The following is a 21,823-nucleotide window of genomic DNA, read 5'->3' as shown; positions in this document are numbered from 1 at the left end:
TATGATTTCTATGAACCCCTCAAATACCACCTTCCCATCTGGAATTATTTTTAATCCAGAAGGGAACAAAGAATAGGCAGTAAATTAGTACAAAAGAAACAAATATTCTTAAATGAGCTCAATGAGTCAAACTATTTCTTATTTTTACTAAAAGAAAGTTTAAAAGAAATGAGGCAAACCACAACTTAAAGACTTTTTACTCTATTTTTTTTTTCTCTATTTTCTTTGTGTTTTTCAATGTTTTCTGGGGTTGTCTTTCACATTTCCATAAAAATCTCTTCAGTGCTATGTTACCTATTTCCAGATCATAAAGATAATATGGATGGTTCATGAACATCTTTAATTCTACCAAAAGTGTACCTTTAAAACTTTTATAAGAGCAATAAATATAACAGCAGTACCATTACCAAATTAATACTCTGAAGAAAAACAAACTCTTAGAAGTAAAAATATTTGAAATAAATGAAACAATTATATGTAGAATTTATTTGTGTGCAACAGAAAGATCAATGAGATCTAAATTTTATTACTCCACCCCTACGATCATGCACTCTAGAAGCTTGACTACTCTTCAAGAAAAATTCTCTTCTGGTGTCATGTTATCTTGTTTAGATTGTGAACAACATATTCAATACTTTCAGTGTGCTTTACAAATCCCCACACTTTGAAAACATTAAAACAGCAAGAAACTATGACTTATGATTCATACATATGAATTCATAAGTACAATACACATTAACAAAAGTAATCACATTTGAAAACACTAAACACCTCCTTCATCTCTTTACCTATCTACTTTAAATCATCTTTCATTAGGTATTTCTCATATGGATAAAAGAAAACAGATATATATTTTGTTAAAAGAAGCTGCACCTAAACTCGCTTACCATTTACAACTGTCAGAACATATGGGTTTTGTTTCCTACACCCTACTACCCTGCACTATTTAGGAGCTTGACTGCTCTCTTCCAACACAAAGGGAACAAAGTGCCCTGCCCGCCTCCCTAGATGTGGGAGGAGCTGCAGGGCTTGGCCCTGGAAGGGGCACTGGCCTCGGCCATGGTTGGAGTCCTGGCCGCGCCTCTCGGCCCTGCTCTCTCCGCCTGATCTCTCAGAGCCTCCTCATAGAGGTCTGGGAAGGAACTAGGGACCGAATGGAGGATCTTGGCCAGAACCTCCAGTACCTTCATCTTACTGGTCTCAGCACAAGCTCTCGGGCCCCACAGGAACTCATAGCGTGGAGGATCACTATTGGGCACCTGGCGGTAGTTCAGGTATTCCTTCTGCACCAGATCTTTGGTGATGAGCCTCCTAGGCTCCCCAAAGATCCAGTGCCTCCTCCCAGCATAGATTCCCAAGATACTGAGGAATTCCCAGACCTCCTCCTCGGTGGCCCGGTTACCATTCATGAAGATGACCCCCAGGAGCAACATGAGGAGACCGGACTTGGGAACCCCACCCTCATCATTTGGACCTTCGTCGCCCCCGAGGCTGAGCTTGCTGATGAGGGCGTAGATGTTCTTGCTGCGGTCGACTTCCTTCAGCTCCAGGCCAAACACCAGCTCCACGCGCTCAGAGGCTATCCTGAGGATTTCAGGGAAGTGCTGCCTGTACTTCCTGCTGACGACATTCATCAGGGCCTTCTGCGTGATGGGCTCCTTCTTGGTGTATTTCTCCAGCAGGAACTCCACCAGCATCTTGGCCTTCCTGGCCAGAGGATCTTTGACAGTGCTCTCCATGGCAGGCGCCGCCTGGGAAGCACCTGCACTTTCCTCTGGGCCCTGGGCACCTTCATCAGATCCTACGCAGGCAGGCCCTGCATCAGGACAGCTAGGGGCCGTGGCTCCCTGAAGCTCCTGGGGATCGCCAGTATCAGGGGTGCTCGGGGGAGAACCCTGAGGGACAGAAGAGGGGGAGGAGGGGCACTCCTCTCCTGGGGCTGCAGCAGCACTGGCCTGGGCCTCCTTAGTAGCCCCCCAGACCTGGTGGCGTTTCCCGTGGGCATGGTACTTGTTCTTGTGCCTCCGAGGCATGGTGACACAGGTCAGGGTCCGCAGGTGGGAGTGCGGGCAGGAAGGCTGGCAAGGAGGGCACCTGGAAGAGGGAGAAGGAGACACTGAGCACCTTCAGCAAGGAGAGTCCTCCCTGGCTTGAATGGAAGCCGCCTCTGAGGGGTCCTTGAGGTCAGTGCTCTAGGACCCACAGGGCTCCTGTTCTCCTGCTCATCCGGGCCCCTGAGGTCGCTGAGTAGCAAGTGAGAGTGAGCCCTGGGGCGCAGCAGACAGTCCTGCCTGGGCGTTAGAGGGGTAGCCAGTGGGGGCTGGCAGGGGAGGCAAGTCCTCTCAGCTGACATTCAGAGTCAGGATGAAAATTGGTGCGAGACTCCCCATATCCAACGCCCCCTCTCCAGCACACAGCCCGATCCCTCTCCTATCTGAAATTGGCTCTGCCAGCTTCCCAGTCACCCCAGATGAGGAGAGGAGGGCGTACTCAGCCCCCCACTGAAGGGTCCCAGGACCCTCCCTTCAGCTGTCTCGTGGCTTCCCCTTCACGACCAGGCTCCAAGCTCCCCTCTCAGACCGCCACCCCTCTTCCCGATGTTTTGCCAGGAGGAAGCGCTGACCACAGGGGAGGATCCTGAGTTGCCCGTTTGTCAGGGAGGATGGTCCTCATCCTGACTCTTCCCAAACCCTGACATCCTCGCTCTACTGACCGGCTTCCAGCCCCTCAGACCAAGGTCCCCTCTTCCCTGAGTGTCCTGCAGACGAGGTCGCAGTGAGGGAGCCCCTCAGCCTTTAGAGCTGCCCGGCTGCTGCCCAGATGATCCGCGGCCAAATCGCGGTGAGTGGGGGGTTACACATGGCTGCCGTTCTGGTGTATGGAGACCCTCAGTTGCCCCGAGGGTTCCTCCTTCAGTCCCCAGGGCCCATGGCTCTCCCTCTGCGGAGCGGAGCTGGGGTCCAGCAGAGCCTGACCGAGGCATTCTTTCACGACACCCCCTAGTGGATGGTCTTGGGGCCTAAGAGCTAGGCTGGACCCTCTGTTCTGAGTGTAGCGGTAGAGCGGCCGGAGGTTTTGCGGCCCCCTCTTTTTGGAGAGAAAAGGGATTTGGGGTGCAGAGACAGATGTATCCTGCACTCATAACTCACGTCACCTCTGATCTTGACACCTAATGAGACTTGGGCCGACTCCCTCAGGCCACTGTCAATGGCAGCTGTCAGAGATGGCGGCACAGTCAAGGATGGCGTCACACCCCCAGCGTGCTTAGGAGGACGTCACTTCCTGTCATGCGCATCTGGGCTTGAAGAGGAAGATAGGGGCGGGGCTTGGACAGGCGGGGTTCCGGGGGAGGTTCTCACAGGATTGGCACGTGGACGTTCCCTTGACTCTTAAGGGGTCCTGGGCCGTCCCTGTCCTGAACAGTCAGCTGGCTCAGTGCATGCCTCTCACTTGTGTCAGCACCCCCAACTGGAAGAATTGGGGAGCCCAAGCCCAGCAGCCTTCCTGGAGACCATGAGACTACATGCGAGGGCTCTCTTGGGCTCCCTCTTCTGTAGTAAGTGATGCTCTGTCGTTCTCCATGCCTTCCCTTAACCCCTGTAGGTGCTGGGCTACGTCCCATCTGCTGACCTGAGGCCAAGGCCTCACATCAAAGATGTGAACCCCCGAGTCTCCTGGTATGAAGTGCACATACATCTCATCTCGCCATTTCTACCTGAGGCTTCCTGGAAATGGCTGCTACAGGTAAAATAAGCTGGGAGGGAAGGATGGGAGACTTGTCTTCTGTGGTGTGGAACCCCTCACATGTCACTCAGAATCTTCATTCATATTGAGTGCTGACAGGGCCTGGACATCCTTCCCTTTCTGGTTTAAGTCCACCCCTGTCCCCAACTATGCTCATACAATTTCAGAGAAATAGTGAAGGGGCTCTTTAGCCTGCCAGTTCTCACTGTGGGCTCGCAGTCGACTGCAGGGTCATTGCTCAAAAGTTCTGAGATGAAGTTCTGTCGTTTTGTACAATTACTGTGATACTAACTTTTATCTTTTAGTCCTTGTGTGATAGTCTATTAAGGTGGTCATTTAAAAGGGCCAGTTCTCATCCACTAACATTCCCTGGTGCTCAGCCAGTAAAGAATCTGCTTGCAGTGCAGGAGATATGGGTTCAATCTGTGGGTTGGGAAGATCCCCTGGAGGAGGGCATGGCAAACCCCTCTAGTATTCTTGTCTGGAGTATCACCCTTGGACAAAGGAGCCTCGTGGGCTACAGTCCATGGGGTCCCAAAGAGTCGGACACAACTAAGTGACTAAGCACACACAAAATGAACTTTGTGCTGGTTGTTTCATGATCTGGCCCATCCTACCACATTCAACCCAAACTTTGGTGCCACAAGTTCCTGGCATGGGGCCTCGGAAATGCTGTCTCAGATTCCTCCAGTGAAGCAGTGGAGATTCATGATCCCAGGGCAGAGTGGTAGAATCCAGTGCTCAAGCCTGGACTGAGCCTTTTAAAGCCTTTTCCAGCTGATCCTGGTGTCTGCTTTCCTTGCCAGCTGCACATGTGTGCCAGTCTCTGAGTACTGCCCCACCTTGGCACGCAAAGGGTCAAGTTCAGTGGAGACTTATTGTCCATCAGGGAGTATTTAATTTTATGTTTTTACTTTTGTTAATAGTTTTCTTTATTCCTTCCTAACATTTCCATGGTTACTTCTGGGTAGAAGAAATAGCGGACCGAGTTTCATTGTGGTCTCAGCGACTCTGAATGTGGTACTAACTCTATACAGGAGTTAGGGAAAATTGACCATCTTACAATATCTGTTCGTCATGAATATACACAACATACTATTCTGTTTGAGCCCTCTTTCTCCTGAGACTCTCAGGAAATTCTTCTTGTTGCCTCCATGAAGACTATAGACATTTTTCTAAAGTTTCTTTCTAGGTAAATTTTTGTATGGTTGCTTTTGTTTATGGTGTATTTTCTGTTACTTGCGGTAAGTAATTGTTTATTCTTCCAGACCAATCTCTTGATTTTGCTGTGCTAATCTTTTTGTTTATAGAAGATTTTTGAAATTCCTTATATGTTTGAGTGTTTCCTGTCCTGTTTTCTATGATTTTTAATTCGAGAATCAAATTGTTACTGTGATGTTTTGCTTTTCATTACTTGTGTCTTTTATTCATTTGGCATTGTTGTATATAACTCTAGTGGCTATGTGTACTCCAGATTTTTTTTCTAGTTTTTTTAATTCATAGATTTTTAACAATTATTTTTAATGGGAAGATCATTAACTGTTGTGTCAGGTTCTCTTGTATGAAGCAGCTGTAAGTATCCATATGTCCCCTCCCTCATGCACCTCCCTCCCACCCCCGACCTCACCCCTCTAGGTCGTCACAGAGCTGACTCCTTGTGTCATAGAGGAACTTCCCCAGATGCCTGTTGTCCACACGGTAGTGTGTGTTTGTCCATGCCACTCTCTCAGTTCGTCTCTGTCTGCTTCCCGCGATGTGTCAACATGTATGTCCTCTACGTCTGTGTCTCCATTCTTGCCCTGCAAATAGGTGAGGTGTATAACTACCATTTCTAGATTCCATATATGGATGTGTTAACATACAATGGTTTTCTCTTTCTAACTTATTTCACTCTGTATAACAGGCTCTAGGTGCATCCAATTCACTACAACTGACTTAAATTTGTTCTTTTGCATAAATGAGTAATATTCCATTGTCTATATCCACCACAAGGCCTTTATCCACTCATCTGTCAGTGAAAATTGAGGTTACTTTCCATGTCCTGGCTGTTGTAAATAGTGTTGCAATGAGCAGTGTGATACATGTATCTTTTAAGTTTTTTACCTATTTAAGTTATTTACTCAGTGTATATGCCCAGTAGTGGTATTGCTGCATCAGACGACAATTTTCTTTCTATATTTTAAAGGAATCTCCATACTGCCTTCCATAGTGGCTATATCAATTTACATTCCCCCTCAGAGTGCAAGAGGGTTCCCTATTAGTCACATCCTCTCCTTCATTTCTTATTGGTAGATTTTTTTTTAAGATGACTTTTCTGACTGGTGTGAGGTGATACCCTATGTAGTTAGATTTGCATTTCTCTCGTAATGAACGATGTTGAGTCTTTTTTCATGTTCTTTTGGACCATCTGTTTGTTGTTTTTTTATATATAACCAAAATAGGATTACAGAAAATTAAGCAGATTATATAGAGTCCCCATATATCCAGTCTCTTCTTCTACTTAGTATATTAACATCTTGTATTGTTTGAATGGATACACGTTCATTTCTTAGAATTGATCAACTAATATCAATACGTTATTTTTAGCTCTTGTCCATTGTTTCAATATTTTTTACTTTTTCTCTCTCACAGTTCTGTAGTGCTTCACAAATGCATGACATTACCTGCTCAAGAAACATAGTGTCATGCAGGGGAGTTTCAGTGTACTATAAATCTCCCATGATCCACCTGCCCATCCCTCAAAACCTCACTTTGAGCTCCTGACAACTACTCTAAGTTTTCTTCTTTCTAACAATTGGCCTTTCCCAGAATATAATATTAATAGAATAATACAGGATGTAGGCTTTTTATACTGGCTCCTTCTACTATTCAGTATTCATTTGTTTCTCTGTATGTTTTTATGGTTTGAAATTTTTCCTTTGAAGGCTGAATAGCATTCCATCATGTAAACTACCAGGTTTGTTTACCCATTCATGTACTGAAGGCCATCTTGGTTGATTTCAGTTTTTGGCAGCTATGAATTCGCCTGCTGTTAATATTTTTGAAGGTTTTTGGATGGAGATAAATTTTCAGCTCTTCTGAGTAAATACCTAAGTGAACATCTTCTAGATCATATAAGATTATGTTTAACTTAGAAGAAATTGCCAGACAGTTTCCAGTATGTCTGTGTCACTGCATTCCTTTCAGTGCTGAGTTAGACTTCCTTTTGGTCCCGGTCCTTGCCAGCATTTGATATCATCAGGTGTTTGTTTTTGTGTTATCCCTATTAATAGGTATGTCATTGTTGTATTAATCTGAAATTCCCTAAAGACATGTGATGTAGACCATCTTTTCATAGGCTGGTTGCCATCTGTGTATATTCTTCGGTGAGATGTCTGTTCAGCTCTTTTAACCACTTTTAGATTGACTTATTTGTTTTCTTATTGTCAAGTTTTAAGAGTTGATTGTATATTTTTGCCACATGTTTATCATGAGATATGTCTTAGAATTATTTTTCCCAGTTTGTGGCCTTTCTTTTTCATTCTCTTCATAGTATATTTTGCAGATAGAAATTTTCGATATTAACAAAGTTCAGCTTATTATTTTCTTTCATGGATTGTGCTTTTGATGTTGTGCCTAAAATCTCATTCCAAACTCAAGTTTTGCCTCCGTGTTATCATCCAGATTTTTTTTGCCTATTCCATATGGCATGTGGAATCCTAGTCCCTGACCAGCGATCAAAGCTGTTCCCCCTGCAGTGGAAGTGTTGAGTCTTAAACACTGGACTGCCAGGGATGTCCCTGCAATTTTTTTTTTTTTAATTATGAGTTTTTCATTTAGGTCTGTCATTGCTTTTCAGTTAATTATTTTGAAAGGTTTAGAGTTTGTATGTGGATTCATTTTTCTTCTATATGGATATTTAGTTGTCCCAGGACTGTAGGTTTAAAAGACTGTCCTTTTCCATTGAATTGCCTTTGGTCCTTTGTTAAAGGTTGGTTGAGTGTTTGGGGTGTCTTTTTGTAGATTTTCTGTTCTGTGCCATTGATCTGTCTATTATTCTCTTAATAGCATACAGTCTTGATTATTGTAGCTTTAAAGTAAGTTTTGACATCCCATATTATCAATTCTCTGACTTTGATCTTCCTTAACATTGACTTTTATGGATCATTCCATTTTTTACATAAGCTTTAAATTGTTTGTTGCTATCTACAAGCTAACTTGCTAGAATTTTGAACAGAATTGCATTAAGTATCTAGATTAAGTTGGAAATTATTGACATCTCAACAATATAGCATCTCCGACTCTAAGAACGTGAAAGGTCTATTTACTTAAATCTTCTTTAATTTTTTTCAGTGCAGTTTATTTTTCTCATGTATATCTTACACATATTTTTTAAAGAATTATTTTTAATATATTTTGGTGGTAATGTAAGTGGTGTTAGATTTTTAATTGCAAGTTCCATCTCTTTCTTGGAAAACAATTGACTATTATACATTAACCTTACTAATATATTAATTATATAATCATTATATATTGATAATATAGTAACCTTATTAATATATACTCCTGGCTTATTAATGCCAGGAGTGTTTTTGTTGGTGGTGATTATAATTCCATTTTTCCCTTCCAAATATCTGTATCTGTTGCTTTCTTCTCTTATCTCATCACACTGGCTAGGACTTTCAGTCCGGTGTTGAATAAGCATGGTGAGAAGGGATATCCTTGCCTTGTTCCTCACCTTAGTGTGACAGCTTCTGTCTTCTCACTATGAAGTATGATGTTTTACCTATACTTCTTTTTAGATGGTTTATATGAAGCTGAGGAAGTGCCTGTCTGTATCTAGTTTGATGAGAATTTTTATGATGAATGGATGTTGGATTATATCAGATGATTTTTTCCCTTCATCTGTTCATATGATCTTGTGATTATCTTCCTTAGACTATTGATATTATGATTTATGATTACTGACTTTCAAATGTTGCACATCTGAAATGCATCCTACTTAGATACAGTATGTAATTCCTTCTATGGATTGTTTGGTTTATTTTCTTATATTTTGTTGGGGAATTTTCTTTTATGTTCATCAGAGGTATTTGTGTGCAAATTTTTTCTCTTAATTTCTTCATCTGATTTTGATATTCAAGTGTAATGTTCACCTCATAGAAAAGGAATTAGGAGGTGTTCCTTTTGCTTCTATTTTCTGGGAGAGATTGTAGAGAATTGTTATCATTTCTCCCTTAAATTTTTGTTAGAATTCATTCGTGGAAACATCTGGGTCTATTGCTGTCTTTGTTGGAAGCTTATTAGTTATAGATTAAATTTCTTTAATAGATAGTGTTATCTATTTTTCTTTGTGAAAATGGTTCTAAGTTATACCTTCAAGAAGTTTCTCCATTGAACCTTTCATTATTGTAGGCACAGAGTTGTTTATAATATTCACTCATTATCCTTTTAATGTCCATGGAATCAGTAGTTATGGCCTCTACTTCATTTCTACTATTAGTAATTTAATTTGTGTTTTCTATCTTTTTTCTTCTTTAGCCTGGGGAGAGTTTTATCTTCTTTTTATTTTGTATCTTTAAAGAAACTTCTTCGGATTTTGTTCTTTTTCTGCATTATTTTCCATTTTCAGTGTCATTGGTTTCTGCTTTGATTTATTCTTCCTCTGCTTTTTCTTTTCTTTCAGAAGTTTACTAATACAGAAGCTTAAGTTATTAATTGTAGGTTTTTTTTTTTTTGTTATAGGCATTCAATGCTGTATATGTCTCTTTACTGATTTTGCTGTATCACACAACTTCTGATAACTTGTAATTTGTTTTCATTTTGTGAAAATATGTTAAAATTTCTCATTAAATTTTCTCTTTGGCTCATGTGTTATTTAGATGTTTATTGTTTAGTCTGCAAATAATCTTTAATTTTCCTGCTGTCTTTTTGTTATCAATTTCTAGTTTATTTCCGTCACACTCGGAGAGCATTCTCTGTATTATTTGTATTCTTTTAAATTTGATGATGTACATTTTATGGCTTGGACTTTGATCTATCTTGATGTATGTTCCACGTGAACTTGAAAATAATGTGTTTCTTGCTGTCATTCGAGAAATGTCATTTAGATCTCGTTAATGGTTGTTACTTACTTTTCAGTTCAACTGGACCTTACTGATTTGCCACCTACTGAATCTGTCAATTACTGAAAGAGATGTGTTGATATCTCCTGTGAGAGCATATTTGCCACATCAGTGTTTGCTCTGGGTATTTTATTTTATTTATTTTTTTCATTTAATTTTATTAGTTGGAGGCTAATTACTTTACAATACTGTAGTGATTTTTGCCATACATTGACATGAATCAACCATGGATTTACATGTGTGGGTATTTTATTTTAACACAGCTGTTTTGGTCCATACACCTTAAGGTTAGTTATGAGTTCTTTGAGTACTGACCACTTAATCTTTAAGTAATGCCCATCTTTATTCCTGATTTTCTTGTTCTGGATACTGCTTTACCAGAAATAGATTTAGCGAGTACAGTTTTTTTTTTTTTAACCACTCATATTAGCATGATATAGTTTTCTCTATCCCTTTACTTTTAATCTATTCATGTCTTTGAATTTAGTGTGGGTTTCTTATAGACCCCTTGTGCTTAGTCACTCAGTCCTGTTCGACTCTTTGCGTGCCCATGGACTGTAGCCTGCCAGACTGCTCAGTCCATGGGGATTCTACAGGCAAGAATACTGGAGTGGGCTGCCATGCCCTACTCCAGGGGATCTTCCCAACCCAGGTGTTGAACCTTGGTCTCCTACAATGCAGGTGGATTCTTTACCATCTGAGCTTCCAGGGAAGCCCAAAATAAAGATGGACAGCATAGGGTTTAGTATATTTTTGTTGTTTCAATTTCTTTTAATCAATCTCTACCTTTTAATTTGTATATTTAGACCATTCACATTACAAGTGATTATGCAGAGTTTGTTTAAAAATGACCGACCATATGTGTAACTGTTTTCTATTCATTGAATTTGTTCTTTGTTGTTGTTGTTGTTGTTGTTTTTAATATTCTTATGTATTTCTGCCTTGTGTAGTTTTGAATGAAGATTTAACATGATTTTATTATCTCTCCTCTTGGGAGATCAGTTACATGTTTAAAAATTTTTTACTGCTTTTTGTAGAGTTTGCATGATACATTTGCAACACATTCAAATCCTCTTTTAAATAACACCATCCTTTTTTTTCTGGCTAAGGCATTCAACCCATTTACATTTAAGGTAATTTTGATAAGTATGGTCCTGTTGCGATTTACTTTGTTGTTTTGGGCTCGAGTTTTTTTTTTTTTTTTTAATTTTTTATTTTTCAGTGGGTTTTGTCATACATTGATATGAATCAGCCATAGAGTTACACGTATTGGGCTCGCGTTTTACAACCTTTCTGTGTTTCCTGTCTAGAGAAGATCCTTTAGCATTTGTTGAAGAGCTGGTTTGGTGGTGCTGAATTCTCTCAACTTTTGCTTGTCTGTAAAGCTTTTGAATTCTCCTTCCTATCTGAATGAGATCCTTGCTGGGTACCGTAATCTGGGTTGTAGGTTAGTCTCTTTCATTAATTTAAGTATGTCCTGCCATCCTCTTCTGGACTGAAGAGTTTCTATTGATAGATCAGCTGTTATCCTTATGGGAATCCCTTTGTGTGTTATTTGTTGTTTCTCCCTTGCTGCTTTTATTTTACTTTTATTTATTTTTTTTAAAATTTTCCTTGCTGCTTTTAATATTTGATCTTTATGTTTGATATTTGTTAATTTGATTAATATGTGTCTTGGGGTGTTTTGCCTTGGGTTTATCCTGTTTGGGACTCTCTGGGTTTCTTAGACTTGTGTCACTGTTTCCTTCCCCAGTTTAGGAAAGTTTTCAGCTATTATCTCCTCGAGTATTTTATCATGGCCTTTCTTTTTGTCTTCTTCTGTGACTCCTATGATTTGAATGTTGGGATGTTTCACATTGTCCAAGAGGTCCCTGAGGTTGTCCTCTTTTCTTTTGATTCTTTTTTCCTCTCTGCTTCATTTATTTCCAACATTTTATCTTCTACATCACTTATCCTATCTTCTGTCTCAATTATTCTACTCTTGCTTCCCTCCAGAGTATTTTTGATCTCATTTATTGCACTATTCATTTTTAATTGACTCTTTTTTATTTCTTCTAGGTCCTTGTTAAACATTTCTTGCATCTTCTCAATCCTTGTCTCCAGGCTATTTATCTGTAACTCCATTTTGTTTTCAAGATTTTGGATCATTTTTATTATCATTATTCTAAATTCTTTTTCAGGTAGATTCCCTATCTCCTCCTCTTTTGTTTGGCTTGGTGGGCATTTTTCATGTTCCTTTACCTGCTGGGTATTTCTCTGCCTTTTCATCTTGTTTAGATTGCTGTGTTTGGAGTGGCCTCTCTGTATGCTGGTGATCTGTGGGTCCTTTTTATTGTGGAGGTTTCTCCCAGTGGGTGGGGTTGGACAATTGGCTTGTCAAGGCTTCTTGGTTAGGGAAGCTTGTGTCGGTGTTCTGGTGAGTGGAGCTGGATTTCTTCTCTCTGGAGTGCAATGGAGTGTCCAGTAGTGAGTTTTGAGATGGGTCTATGTGTTTGGTGTGACTTTGGGCAGCCTGTATATTGACGCTCAGGGCTATGTTCCTGCGTTGCTGGAGAATCTGCACGGTATGTCTTGCTCTGGAACTTATTGGCTCTTGGGTGGTGGTTGGTTTCAGCGTAGGTATGGAGGCTTTTGGATGATCTCTTATTACTTAATGTTCCCTGTAGTCAGGAGTTCTCTGGTGTTCTCAGGTTTTGGGCTTAAGCCTCTTGCCTCTGGATTTCATCCTTATTCTTCCAGTAGCCTCAAGACTTATCCATCCATACAGCACTGATAATAAAACCTCTAGGTTAATTGTGAAAGGATTCTCCACAGTGGGGGACACCCAGAGAGGTTCACAGAGTTACATGAAGAAGAGGAGAGGGGGGAAGGAGATAGAGGTGAGCAGGAGGAGAAAAGGGGGGACTCAAGAGGAGAGAGACAGATCTAGGCAGTTCTCTGTTCCCTAAGTGTTCTCCACAGCCCAGAACACCCACAGAGATTCACAGGATTGGATTGAGAAGTGAAGGGGGAGGGAGGAAATAGAGGTGATCTGGGGGAGAAAAAGGAGAGTCAAAAGGGGGAGAGAGTAATCAATCCAGTAATCACACTCCTGGGTAAAACTGGGTACTGAAGTTTGGATTCTTAAATGTCCAAAACTGATATCAAATACTGAAAAACAAAGATTAAAAATCTAGATTAGAGGTTAGACTCTTTAAAATACAATTAAAAAGAAACACAAAAACAAAAAATTAAAGAAATATATATGAAGTTCGCTTTAAAAATAGTGTCCTTTTTTTGCCAGGTTATAGTAGGTTATAAAAATGAAAATTAAGGAGTAATAGAGGAGTAATAGAGGACTTTAAAAAAATAAGAAAAAAAATTTTAATTAAAAAATAATAATAATAGTAAAAATATATCTAGGAATTTCTCCAGAGCTGTTGTGGGCAGTGTGGGTTCAATTCAGTTTCAGATAACTCCTTGTTCCAGCTTACACTTCTCCATATCTCTAGGCCCTTTCCGGTGTAGTCAGTGTCAACTACAGGGATTTTAATCTGCTGCACAGGTCACTTCTGAAGCGGTTCCTTTTGTTTATTTGGGTTCTGTTTGCTGGTTTCTACAGTGTCTAATTTCGGCCCTGACGCAAGTGGGCGGAGGTGGTCTCTTGTTCAGGTTCGCTTGTTCATTCGTGCTGTGGGGAGGCAGGGGCACTGCAGACAAATGTCCCTGGCGTGTGTGGGGAGTGCTCGCAGTGTTCCAGCCACACTGGGTTTGCCCCCACTCATGGCGTGTGTAATTTCCCCATCTACACTGCTCAGGCTCCCGGCTGCTCTATAGGGAGCAGACCTTGAGTTGCTTGTGGTTCCAGTTTTCGGGTACTCCACAAAAGCGCAGACTCGTTTGGGCCTGAGTTCTGTGCCTTCCCCGGCCGGAGCAGCTCAGGCAGCCAGGAGCTTGACGGGCGCACTCTCTCCAGGTGCGGTGTGGCTCATCCCCTCTAGGGTCCCAGCCTCAGTTTCCGCCCGCAGGTCCGGTGCGCCTTCTGTCTGTTCTGGGGAGCTGATCTCTGGCTGTGACCCTTCCCGCAGATGTCAACCATCCAGAATCTCAGGAAGTCTTTGGTTAGAGACTGGAAGCCAGTTTGCAGTTTGGTAGGGGATGCCCTCTCTGGGGCCGAGGTTGCCCCTTTCCCCTTCCCCTGCCTCTTGCCTCCAGCGGGGGATGGGCCGGTCCGCAGCTGGCTAGCTCTTCTCTGGTATTCGCTCAGTCCTTTGTTCTGGGAACAGGCGGGTAGTGCATCCAACAGTTGAAGTTGCCATCTCTCATTAGCTCCCTCAGATTGCCCTCAGGGCTTTCAGGCCTGGTCCTTAGCCTAAGCAATGCTGCCGCCCATTCCTCTCCGTTCAACCTCTACTTGCTGGTGGTGGATGCAAGCGTCTGGGGTTCTTTTCTGCTGGGAGTTGCTTTTAGGCATGTAATCTGTGGGTTTTATTTATTTTTCCTGCCAGTTAGGTTGCCCTCCGAGATTGGACAACTTCCCCCAGACCCCCTGGTGAGAGGGTTTCCTGGTGTTTGGAAACTTCCTCTGTTAAGATTCCCTTCCCAGGACGGATCTCCATCCCTAACTCTATTGTCTCACTTTCTATCTTTTATATTTTGTCCTACCTCCTTTCGAAGACAATGGGCTGCTTTTCTGGATGTCTCCTGTCCTCAGCTAGTGATCAGAAGTTGTTTTGTGGAGTTTGCTCAGCACTCAGATGATCTTTCAATTAATTTGTGGCGGAGAAAGTGGTCTCCCCGTCCTATTCATCCGCCACCTTAGCTCCTCTTCTGTCAGGTTTCTTATTCAAGGTAGGTAGGGAAGTAAGAACATATCCGCTAGCAAAATAATGTCTCATAAAATAATGTCTGTGATCACAGGAATGCCATCAGGTACTGTAATGTAACCATAGGAGTGGCACCTATCACCTTGACATATCTATTGATTAGATATAAAGATCTGAATAGATATTTCTCCAAAGAAGACATACAAAAGGTAAATGGGTCCATGAAAAGTTGCTCACTGCCATTCAATTCAGTTCAGTCTCTCAATCATGTCCAACTCTTTGTGACCCCATAGACTGTAGCATGCCAGGATTCCATGTCCATCACCAAGTCCTGGAGCTTATTCAAACTCATGTACATCGAGTTCATGATGCCATGTAACAAATCTCACCCTCTGTCATCCCCTTCTCCTCCTGCCTTCAGCCTTTCCCATAATTGTTTTTACAATTTATGGATCTATTATTTCAAAATAAAGGGTTTGAAATAAACAGGGAGGCTGCAACTCGTGGTTCAGTTGATAGTGTCCAGGTTCTCTCTCCTTATAGGACAGCCTTCCTAAGCCCGTTGCAATTGACTGAGTCACCTGATTAGAATATGCTTCTGATAGAGGCAGTGATTTAAACTAGAAGGCTGAGCTTTACAAAGACATTAGGATATGAGGAAATGCTTATGTAAACAGAGAAAGAGAGTCAAGAGATAATCTCTGAGTTACAAGAAGTGGAAAAGGCTATAAAGGATAGAGACTATATCTGCAAAAATGGGAGCATATTAACTTCAGCTACAAAAGGAATACAGAGGATAATTGAAACTGCTGGCGATCTTTGTGGTTAGGTCATCTTACGCTGTTGGCATTTGCCAGCAATGGATGCAACATTCTTAGTAACACAGACATCTTTTCCTTCAACAGTAACATCTCAGACAGTGAAAGGTGATTTATGTTTTACTCTAAAGATTATGAGAAGACAGTGGGAATGGCTGATATGTAACAATTTAAAAAATGTTTTCAAATCCGTCAGAGTTATTACAATAACAAAGAGGTAGTTTGTGTGTCCTTTCTCCATAGTCATGTAAGGGGATGCAAATTCTCCATCTCTAAATAAGGGAAATGTGGAATCTAGATTCTACACAATGTGGAAAATCTTTAGAAGCTGTAGGGCAGGAAGGATTCTCTTCTGTCAGACATCAACAAGACCTCTCCCAAAATGTGGGAAAGTGGGACAAATACAAGAAGAAGTGATGAAGGAGAAGAGTTATGAGAAGTTTGTTGTTGAGTCCTGTCTGATTCTTTGCAGCAACATTGACTGTAGCCTGCCAGGCACCACTGTTCATAGGATTTCTGAGGCAAGAATACTAGAGTGGGTTGTGTTTCTCTTCTGCAGGGGCACTTCCCAACCCAGGGATCGAACCTGGGTTTCCTGCATTGCAGGCAGATTCCGTACCATCTGAGCCACCAGGGAAGCCCCCCTTTCTAAAGGTAGCCAGATAATTTTTAGACCATGTTCTTTCTTTCTTTTTTGGTCCATTGCAACCCTGCAGGCACTGTTGGTTTGAATTTTATAAGCACACAAAGTGGAGGCATTCATGGCTTACAGTGTCTGGATTTGTACACACAAAGGGAAAGATATTGGGAGTCTAGGTGCAGAGAAATGCAGAAGAAAGTGACTCTAGTTCTAGCACTGTGAAGAACTTTAATAGCCCAAAGTTGAAAAATTTGGATGGGGTGGCATGGAGACCTCCTCTATTTGAAAATATTCACCTCAGGTTGGGACTTGAGCCCACATGGCTGGGACTGAAACCCACCTGGCTGAGACTTGAATCCAGCCAAAATCCTGTTTGGGACTTGAACCATGGTCTTTTAACTAGAATCACTCACTTAGTGCCTGGACTTACTGAGGCTCAGCTTCTTTGTGTCTCAGCACAGAAGGAATTCAGAAAGGCAAAATGTAAGACAGGAAATAGAATTATTAATATAGGATGTTTCTAAGAGATGCAAGCAGGCAGGTGATGGAGCTCTGCCCTGAAGATTAAGTGGGCTACATTTTGTAGTCAAAGGAAAGGGAAGGACAGGGAAAGAGTGACTTCTCTGAATAGAGCTCAGGCCTACATCACTCACTCCCACTTCATTTGGGGCAGGAGAGTATCTGACCCTATGAGGTCAAGCTCGGATTATCATAGTACATCGTCAAATCAGTAAAGGGTGGTGACATTCTTCTTTTACTTATGGGACTGGAACATATCTCATGTTTTATTCTCGGCTTCATATTTAAGAAAGCCTACTTCCATTCTCGATTTTCTGATACATTTCTTGAGCGATTAGTAACTTATATTGGTTTCCCAATGGTTGCTAGTTATCTCTATCTCTAGGCCCCTACTAGACTTCTATAGCTACCCGTCTGTCTGTCTGTCTGTACTCAGGCCCTCATTCATGTCTGACTTGTTGCAACCCCATGAACTGTAGTACTCCAGGCTCTCTGTCCGGGGATTCTCCAGGCAGGAATACTGGAATGGGTAGCCAGGTCCTCCTCCAGGACATGTTCCACAGCCAGGGATTGAACTGTCGTCTCCCTCATTACAGGTGGATGCTTTTTCACCAAGTCACTTGGGACAGCTACCTGTATCCTATGCTATTCTATCCCTGTCATATGGAGGCAGGCTCCCCCAACCAAGAGCAGTCATTTCTCTTGGTGGGTGTCTTCTCCATGAGGGTCTCCAGCTTGGAATGTTGTCTGGAATTCAGTGAGCAAGGTTCTTCCCAACAAGAGGAGGGGACAGTCTTGCATGATCAGAAACTGATGATCAAAGGTAAACTTTCCTAGCAAGGACTTGATGGGAGGGGCAGGTCACTTGGTTTGGGACCTTTTTTCCATTCCCATTATCATGGAGGATTAGAATGAAAAGGGCCAAGGGAAATCAGCACAGGGGAGCTGCCCCACATATAAAAAAAACTGTCCTCCCTGCCACATCAAGGGTTACCTGAGGCTCCTCTGGAGAAATGACCAGGTGTCCTTTGGGAGCCACAGAGATTCCGGGGCTCCATGAGTGTTTGGTTCCCTTGGTCAGTTTGGTCTGGCAGCCTCGAGTCTCCTATAGGACTGGAGGGACTGTGGTCATGATTCTGGTGGCCCTCTAGTTTCTGTATCTATCGGTCGGGTACTAGTGTTTTCCCAAACAGGGAGCATTCATCATTCCAGTCAGCCTCCTGGCTGGACATAGTTCCATCCTTTTTGCATGAGACAGTGCCTCTGATCTAGGGTTCCTGGATTCTGTCACCGCCATGGACTTTGGTAAGGGAGAGTAGCCCTGAGGTGGTGAGGGGTTTGAGCTGTCACTTTGTGTAATCATGCTTTTTCCTGTTGTCCCTGAATCCTTTTTGCCTGCTCAACCCTATCTCTATCATTGAATTTGCCAAAGGCAAAATCCATGAGTTGATATATGGGGGTCTTCGGTATAAAGCTGCCTAGATGGTACATTAGAGGAAGATGTTCTGGCAAACTGTTCCCCCCCTCAGAACTGGGAAGGAAGCAGTTCAGGTTGTGGTTCTGGGGAAAGTAGACTAAGAAGCTGATAATATAAAATATCAGTCTCCTGTTGGAAAAAGAGGCACTTTCAAAGGTGTGTGAGCACTTTCACAGGAGGGAGTTAAAAGGAGTTCTTTAGACATGGATTTTGGAATATGGTCATGAACATTTGTATCCATGGGACTTCCCTCCTCCTATTTTTGGTTTAGGATGTCAGAAGACAGGGCCCAATGGAAGTTATTTGTTCTGGTGCACTCCCAGTGTCAACAGAGGGTTCCCTGTGAGCACGTGAAATCTACCTGTTGGTGAGCCTGAGGAGGCCCATTGGGTTAGTCTTGAAAAGGAACAGAAGCCAGTGGGAGGAAAAAGGATCAGCGTCCAAGGGCCTACAGTCTTCAGAGAGGGAGGGACGAGACCTAGGCTGTGAGCCAACTAAAGTGTTTACTAATATCACTGAAGTAAAAGAAAAAGACACAGAGCCGAAAGGTAGGACTGGAGCAGCACAAGGCAGTGATACCAATACTAGGCAAAATGTCCCCTCAGGCTATTGTTGTTGTGATGTTGAAGAGGGCTCCTCTTTGGACTCCTGAAGTGGCTCCTTGCTAAGAATCCGCCTGCAGTGCAGGAGATGTGGGTTCAATCACAGGATTGGGGAGATACACTAAAGAAGGAAATGGTAATCCATTCAAGTATTGTTGCCTGGGAAATCCTGTGGACAGAGGATCCAGGGGGGCTTCAGTCCAAGGGGCCACAAAGGGTTGGGTATGACTTAGCGACTGACCACATAACTTTATAGAGTGAAAGACACAACACCTAACCAGCAACAGGCCCAAGGATCAAGAGACAGTGTGAGAAGTCTGGAGAGCAGGACAGAAGCAAAATCCAGGATACGAGGGAAGGTGTAGAGCTATGAAGTGGGGGAGGTTGGAGTTCCTGGTTATAGGTCTTGGGGTAAGTGGACTGTCTCCTAGGCAGAGAGTCCTAAGCCTACTGAGAAAGGTGCTCGCTTTCTGCCTCTGCTCTGGGGTTGATAAAGTCTGCTTGAGGTCCCCAGGAGTGAGGGGCTCGCCCACAGTGTAAGGTCGGGGTGCAGTCAGGCAGGCCAAAAATCTAGAGAAGGATGCAGAGGCCCCCAGTTTTGGCCCCTGATGCAGTTCTGGAGTCCCAGAATCAGACTGGAATTAAGAACGTGTAGAGAGGGAATTGGGCTCAAGGAATTACAAAGGGGAAATTCACCCAATCAAGTCCCTGATTATTTGTATGGTCTTAATTTGAATGTCATGCAGTCTTCCCAGTTAAACTTCTCAGCTCAAAATGGATAGAGACATAGAGAAAGTGACAAAGACTAAGAGGAGCAAAGTCTTGGCCTCAGTGGATGCCTTCACCATTGGAAATTCTGTTTCTACCAGGCCCCAAGGACAGTGTCAACTGCCACCCAAGTGTTCTGGGGGTATACACAGCCTGGGGGTACTCCTTGCAGCTCTCAATTGAAGGGAGCCATGACTCAGTGAGCTGACCCAGATCTTGTCCTGTGGGTCATGGAAGGAGAACAAAGCAGAGAGTGACAGCAAGCAAGTTTTCATGGGAGAGATAGAGGGAAAGTCAGGGGTCTCCAGCCAGCATTTTGGGCAAGACCACTGGAGTTCAGTGCAGCAGCAATCCTAGTCCCGGTACCAAATATGTCACTGGTGGAAAGAGATTTCTTCAGTTCTTGCCCTTGCAAAGAAAGGGAAAGACTCCGGACTAGTGTACATCAGGGGACATGTCTTATGAAGGTCACTTTATCAGTTTTGTGAACTTGAGAAAATTGCATGGTATCCATCTATAAATGGAGTCTGCTAAATCCTATCCTACATGAATGCTGGAATGCATGTAATACATATAAAGCAGAGTCATGCTGATTAAGAAACACTGGTCTTTAATTTAATGGAACTTATGATTATTATGAACCTCCAAAGTACCACCTTCCTATCTGAGGTTATTTTTAGCCAGTAGATAGCAGAGACTATGCAGTGCATTCGAACAAAAAAATAAATATTCTTAAATGAGCTAAATTCAGAGAAAGTATATTTTATTTTTACCATAAAAAAAGGTCACAGGAAATAAGGCAAACTACAAACTAAAGGCTTTTTCCATTATGATTGCTTAATTGTTTTTTGGTTTCTCAAAATTTTCTGTGGTCCTGTTTCAAATTACCATGAAAATCTCTCTTTCAGCAACATCTTACCTACTTCCAGATCATATAGAAAATACAGATGGTTCATGAATTTGTTTTACATCTACCAAAACTGTAACTTTAAAAACCTTAAACAGCAATAGATAAAACAGGAATATCATTACCAAATCAATATTCTGAAGAAAAAGAATCTGTTAGAAGTAAAAATGAAAAAAATGAAAAAAATAATATGTAGAATAATATGCAGTTTAAAACAGGAAGAAAATAGAGATCTAGACATGGTTTGCTCGACCCCTCCTAACCTGCACTATATAGAAGCTTGACTACTCTTTGAGAAAATTCTGTTCCAGTGTCATCTTACCTTATTTAGATGGTGAACAACATATTCAATACTTTCAATATGTTTTACAAATACCCAAACTGTGGCTTTCAAAATTTTAAACAGCAAACTGTGATTTTTATGATTAGTACATTTGTATTCTGAAGCACAATAAACCTTATGAAAAGTAATTCACATTTGAAAATACTAAACTCCTCCGTCGTCTCCTTACCAATCTAATTTAAATCAACTTTCACTAGCTATTTCTCCTATGGATAAAGGAAACAAGATATATATTTTGTTGAAATGAATTGTACCTAAACTCCCTTACTACATGAAAGTGTAAAGATCATACAAGTTTTGTTCCCTCCACCCCTACTACTCTTTACTAGTTAGGAGCCTGACAGCTCTGTTCCAACACAAAAGGGAAGAAAATGGCCGGGTCCCCCTCCCTAGATGTGGGAGGAGCTGTAGGACTTGGCCCTGGAAGGGGCAACTGGCTTCAGCCATCCTTGGACCCCTGGCCGTACTTCTCAGCCCTGCTCTCTCCACCTGATCTCTCAGAGCCTCGTCATAGAAGTCTGGGAAGGAACTAGGGACCGTATGGAGGATCTTGGCCAGCACCTCCAACACCTTCATCCTATTGGTCTCAGCACAAGCTCTCGGGCCCCACAGGAACTAGAAGTGGGGAGAATCACTATTGGGCACTGGTCGGTACTTCAGGTACTTCCCCTGCACCAGATCTTTGGTGATGAGCCTTCTGGTCTCCCCAAAGATCCAGTGCCTCCACCCAGCATAGACCTACAACACACTGAGGAATTCCGACATCTCCTCCCAGTTGCGCAGTTACTCTTCACGAGGATAATACCCAGGAGCACCATGAGGAGACCGGACTTGGGCAGCCCTCCTTCATCGCTCCGACCTTCATCACCCCTGAGGTTGAGCTTGCTGATGAGGGCGTAGATCTTCCTGCTACGGTCGACATCCATCAACTCCAGGCCAAACACCAGCTCCATGCGCTCAGAGGCTCTCCTGAGGATCTTGGGGAAGTGCTGCCTGTACTTCCTGCTGACGACCTTCAGCAGGGTGTTCTGCGTGACGGGCTGCTGCTTGGGGTACTTGTCCAGCAGGAACCCCTCCAGCATGCTGGCCTTCGTAG

At 42.7% G+C, this 21,823-nt stretch overlaps 1 protein-coding gene across 1 annotated transcript; it reads right to left on the bottom strand.

Moving 5' to 3' along the window:
* Nucleotides 1–1,004: 1,004 nt before the first annotated feature.
* On the bottom strand, nt 1,005–21,809 carry LOC136154363 (melanoma-associated antigen B4-like). The gene is made up of 6 exons (XM_065916667.1): nt 21,477–21,809; nt 21,195–21,342; nt 3,150–3,214; nt 2,858–2,940; nt 1,983–2,094; nt 1,005–1,895 (listed from the first exon to the last, which is right to left on the bottom strand). Exons 1-6 carry the CDS (start codon nt 21,807–21,809, stop codon nt 1,005–1,007), a joined length of 1,632 nt encoding a protein of 543 aa, XP_065772739.1.
* Between the last annotated feature and the right edge of the window lie 14 nt (nt 21,810–21,823).

The sequence above is a fragment of the Muntiacus reevesi genome, chromosome X (assembly GCF_963930625.1).
Source record: "Muntiacus reevesi chromosome X, mMunRee1.1, whole genome shotgun sequence".
NCBI lineage: Eukaryota > Metazoa > Chordata > Mammalia > Artiodactyla > Cervidae > Muntiacus > Muntiacus reevesi.
The sequence above is the reverse complement of the archived record's forward strand: the minus strand, read 5'-3'. Positions and strand labels throughout refer to the sequence as shown.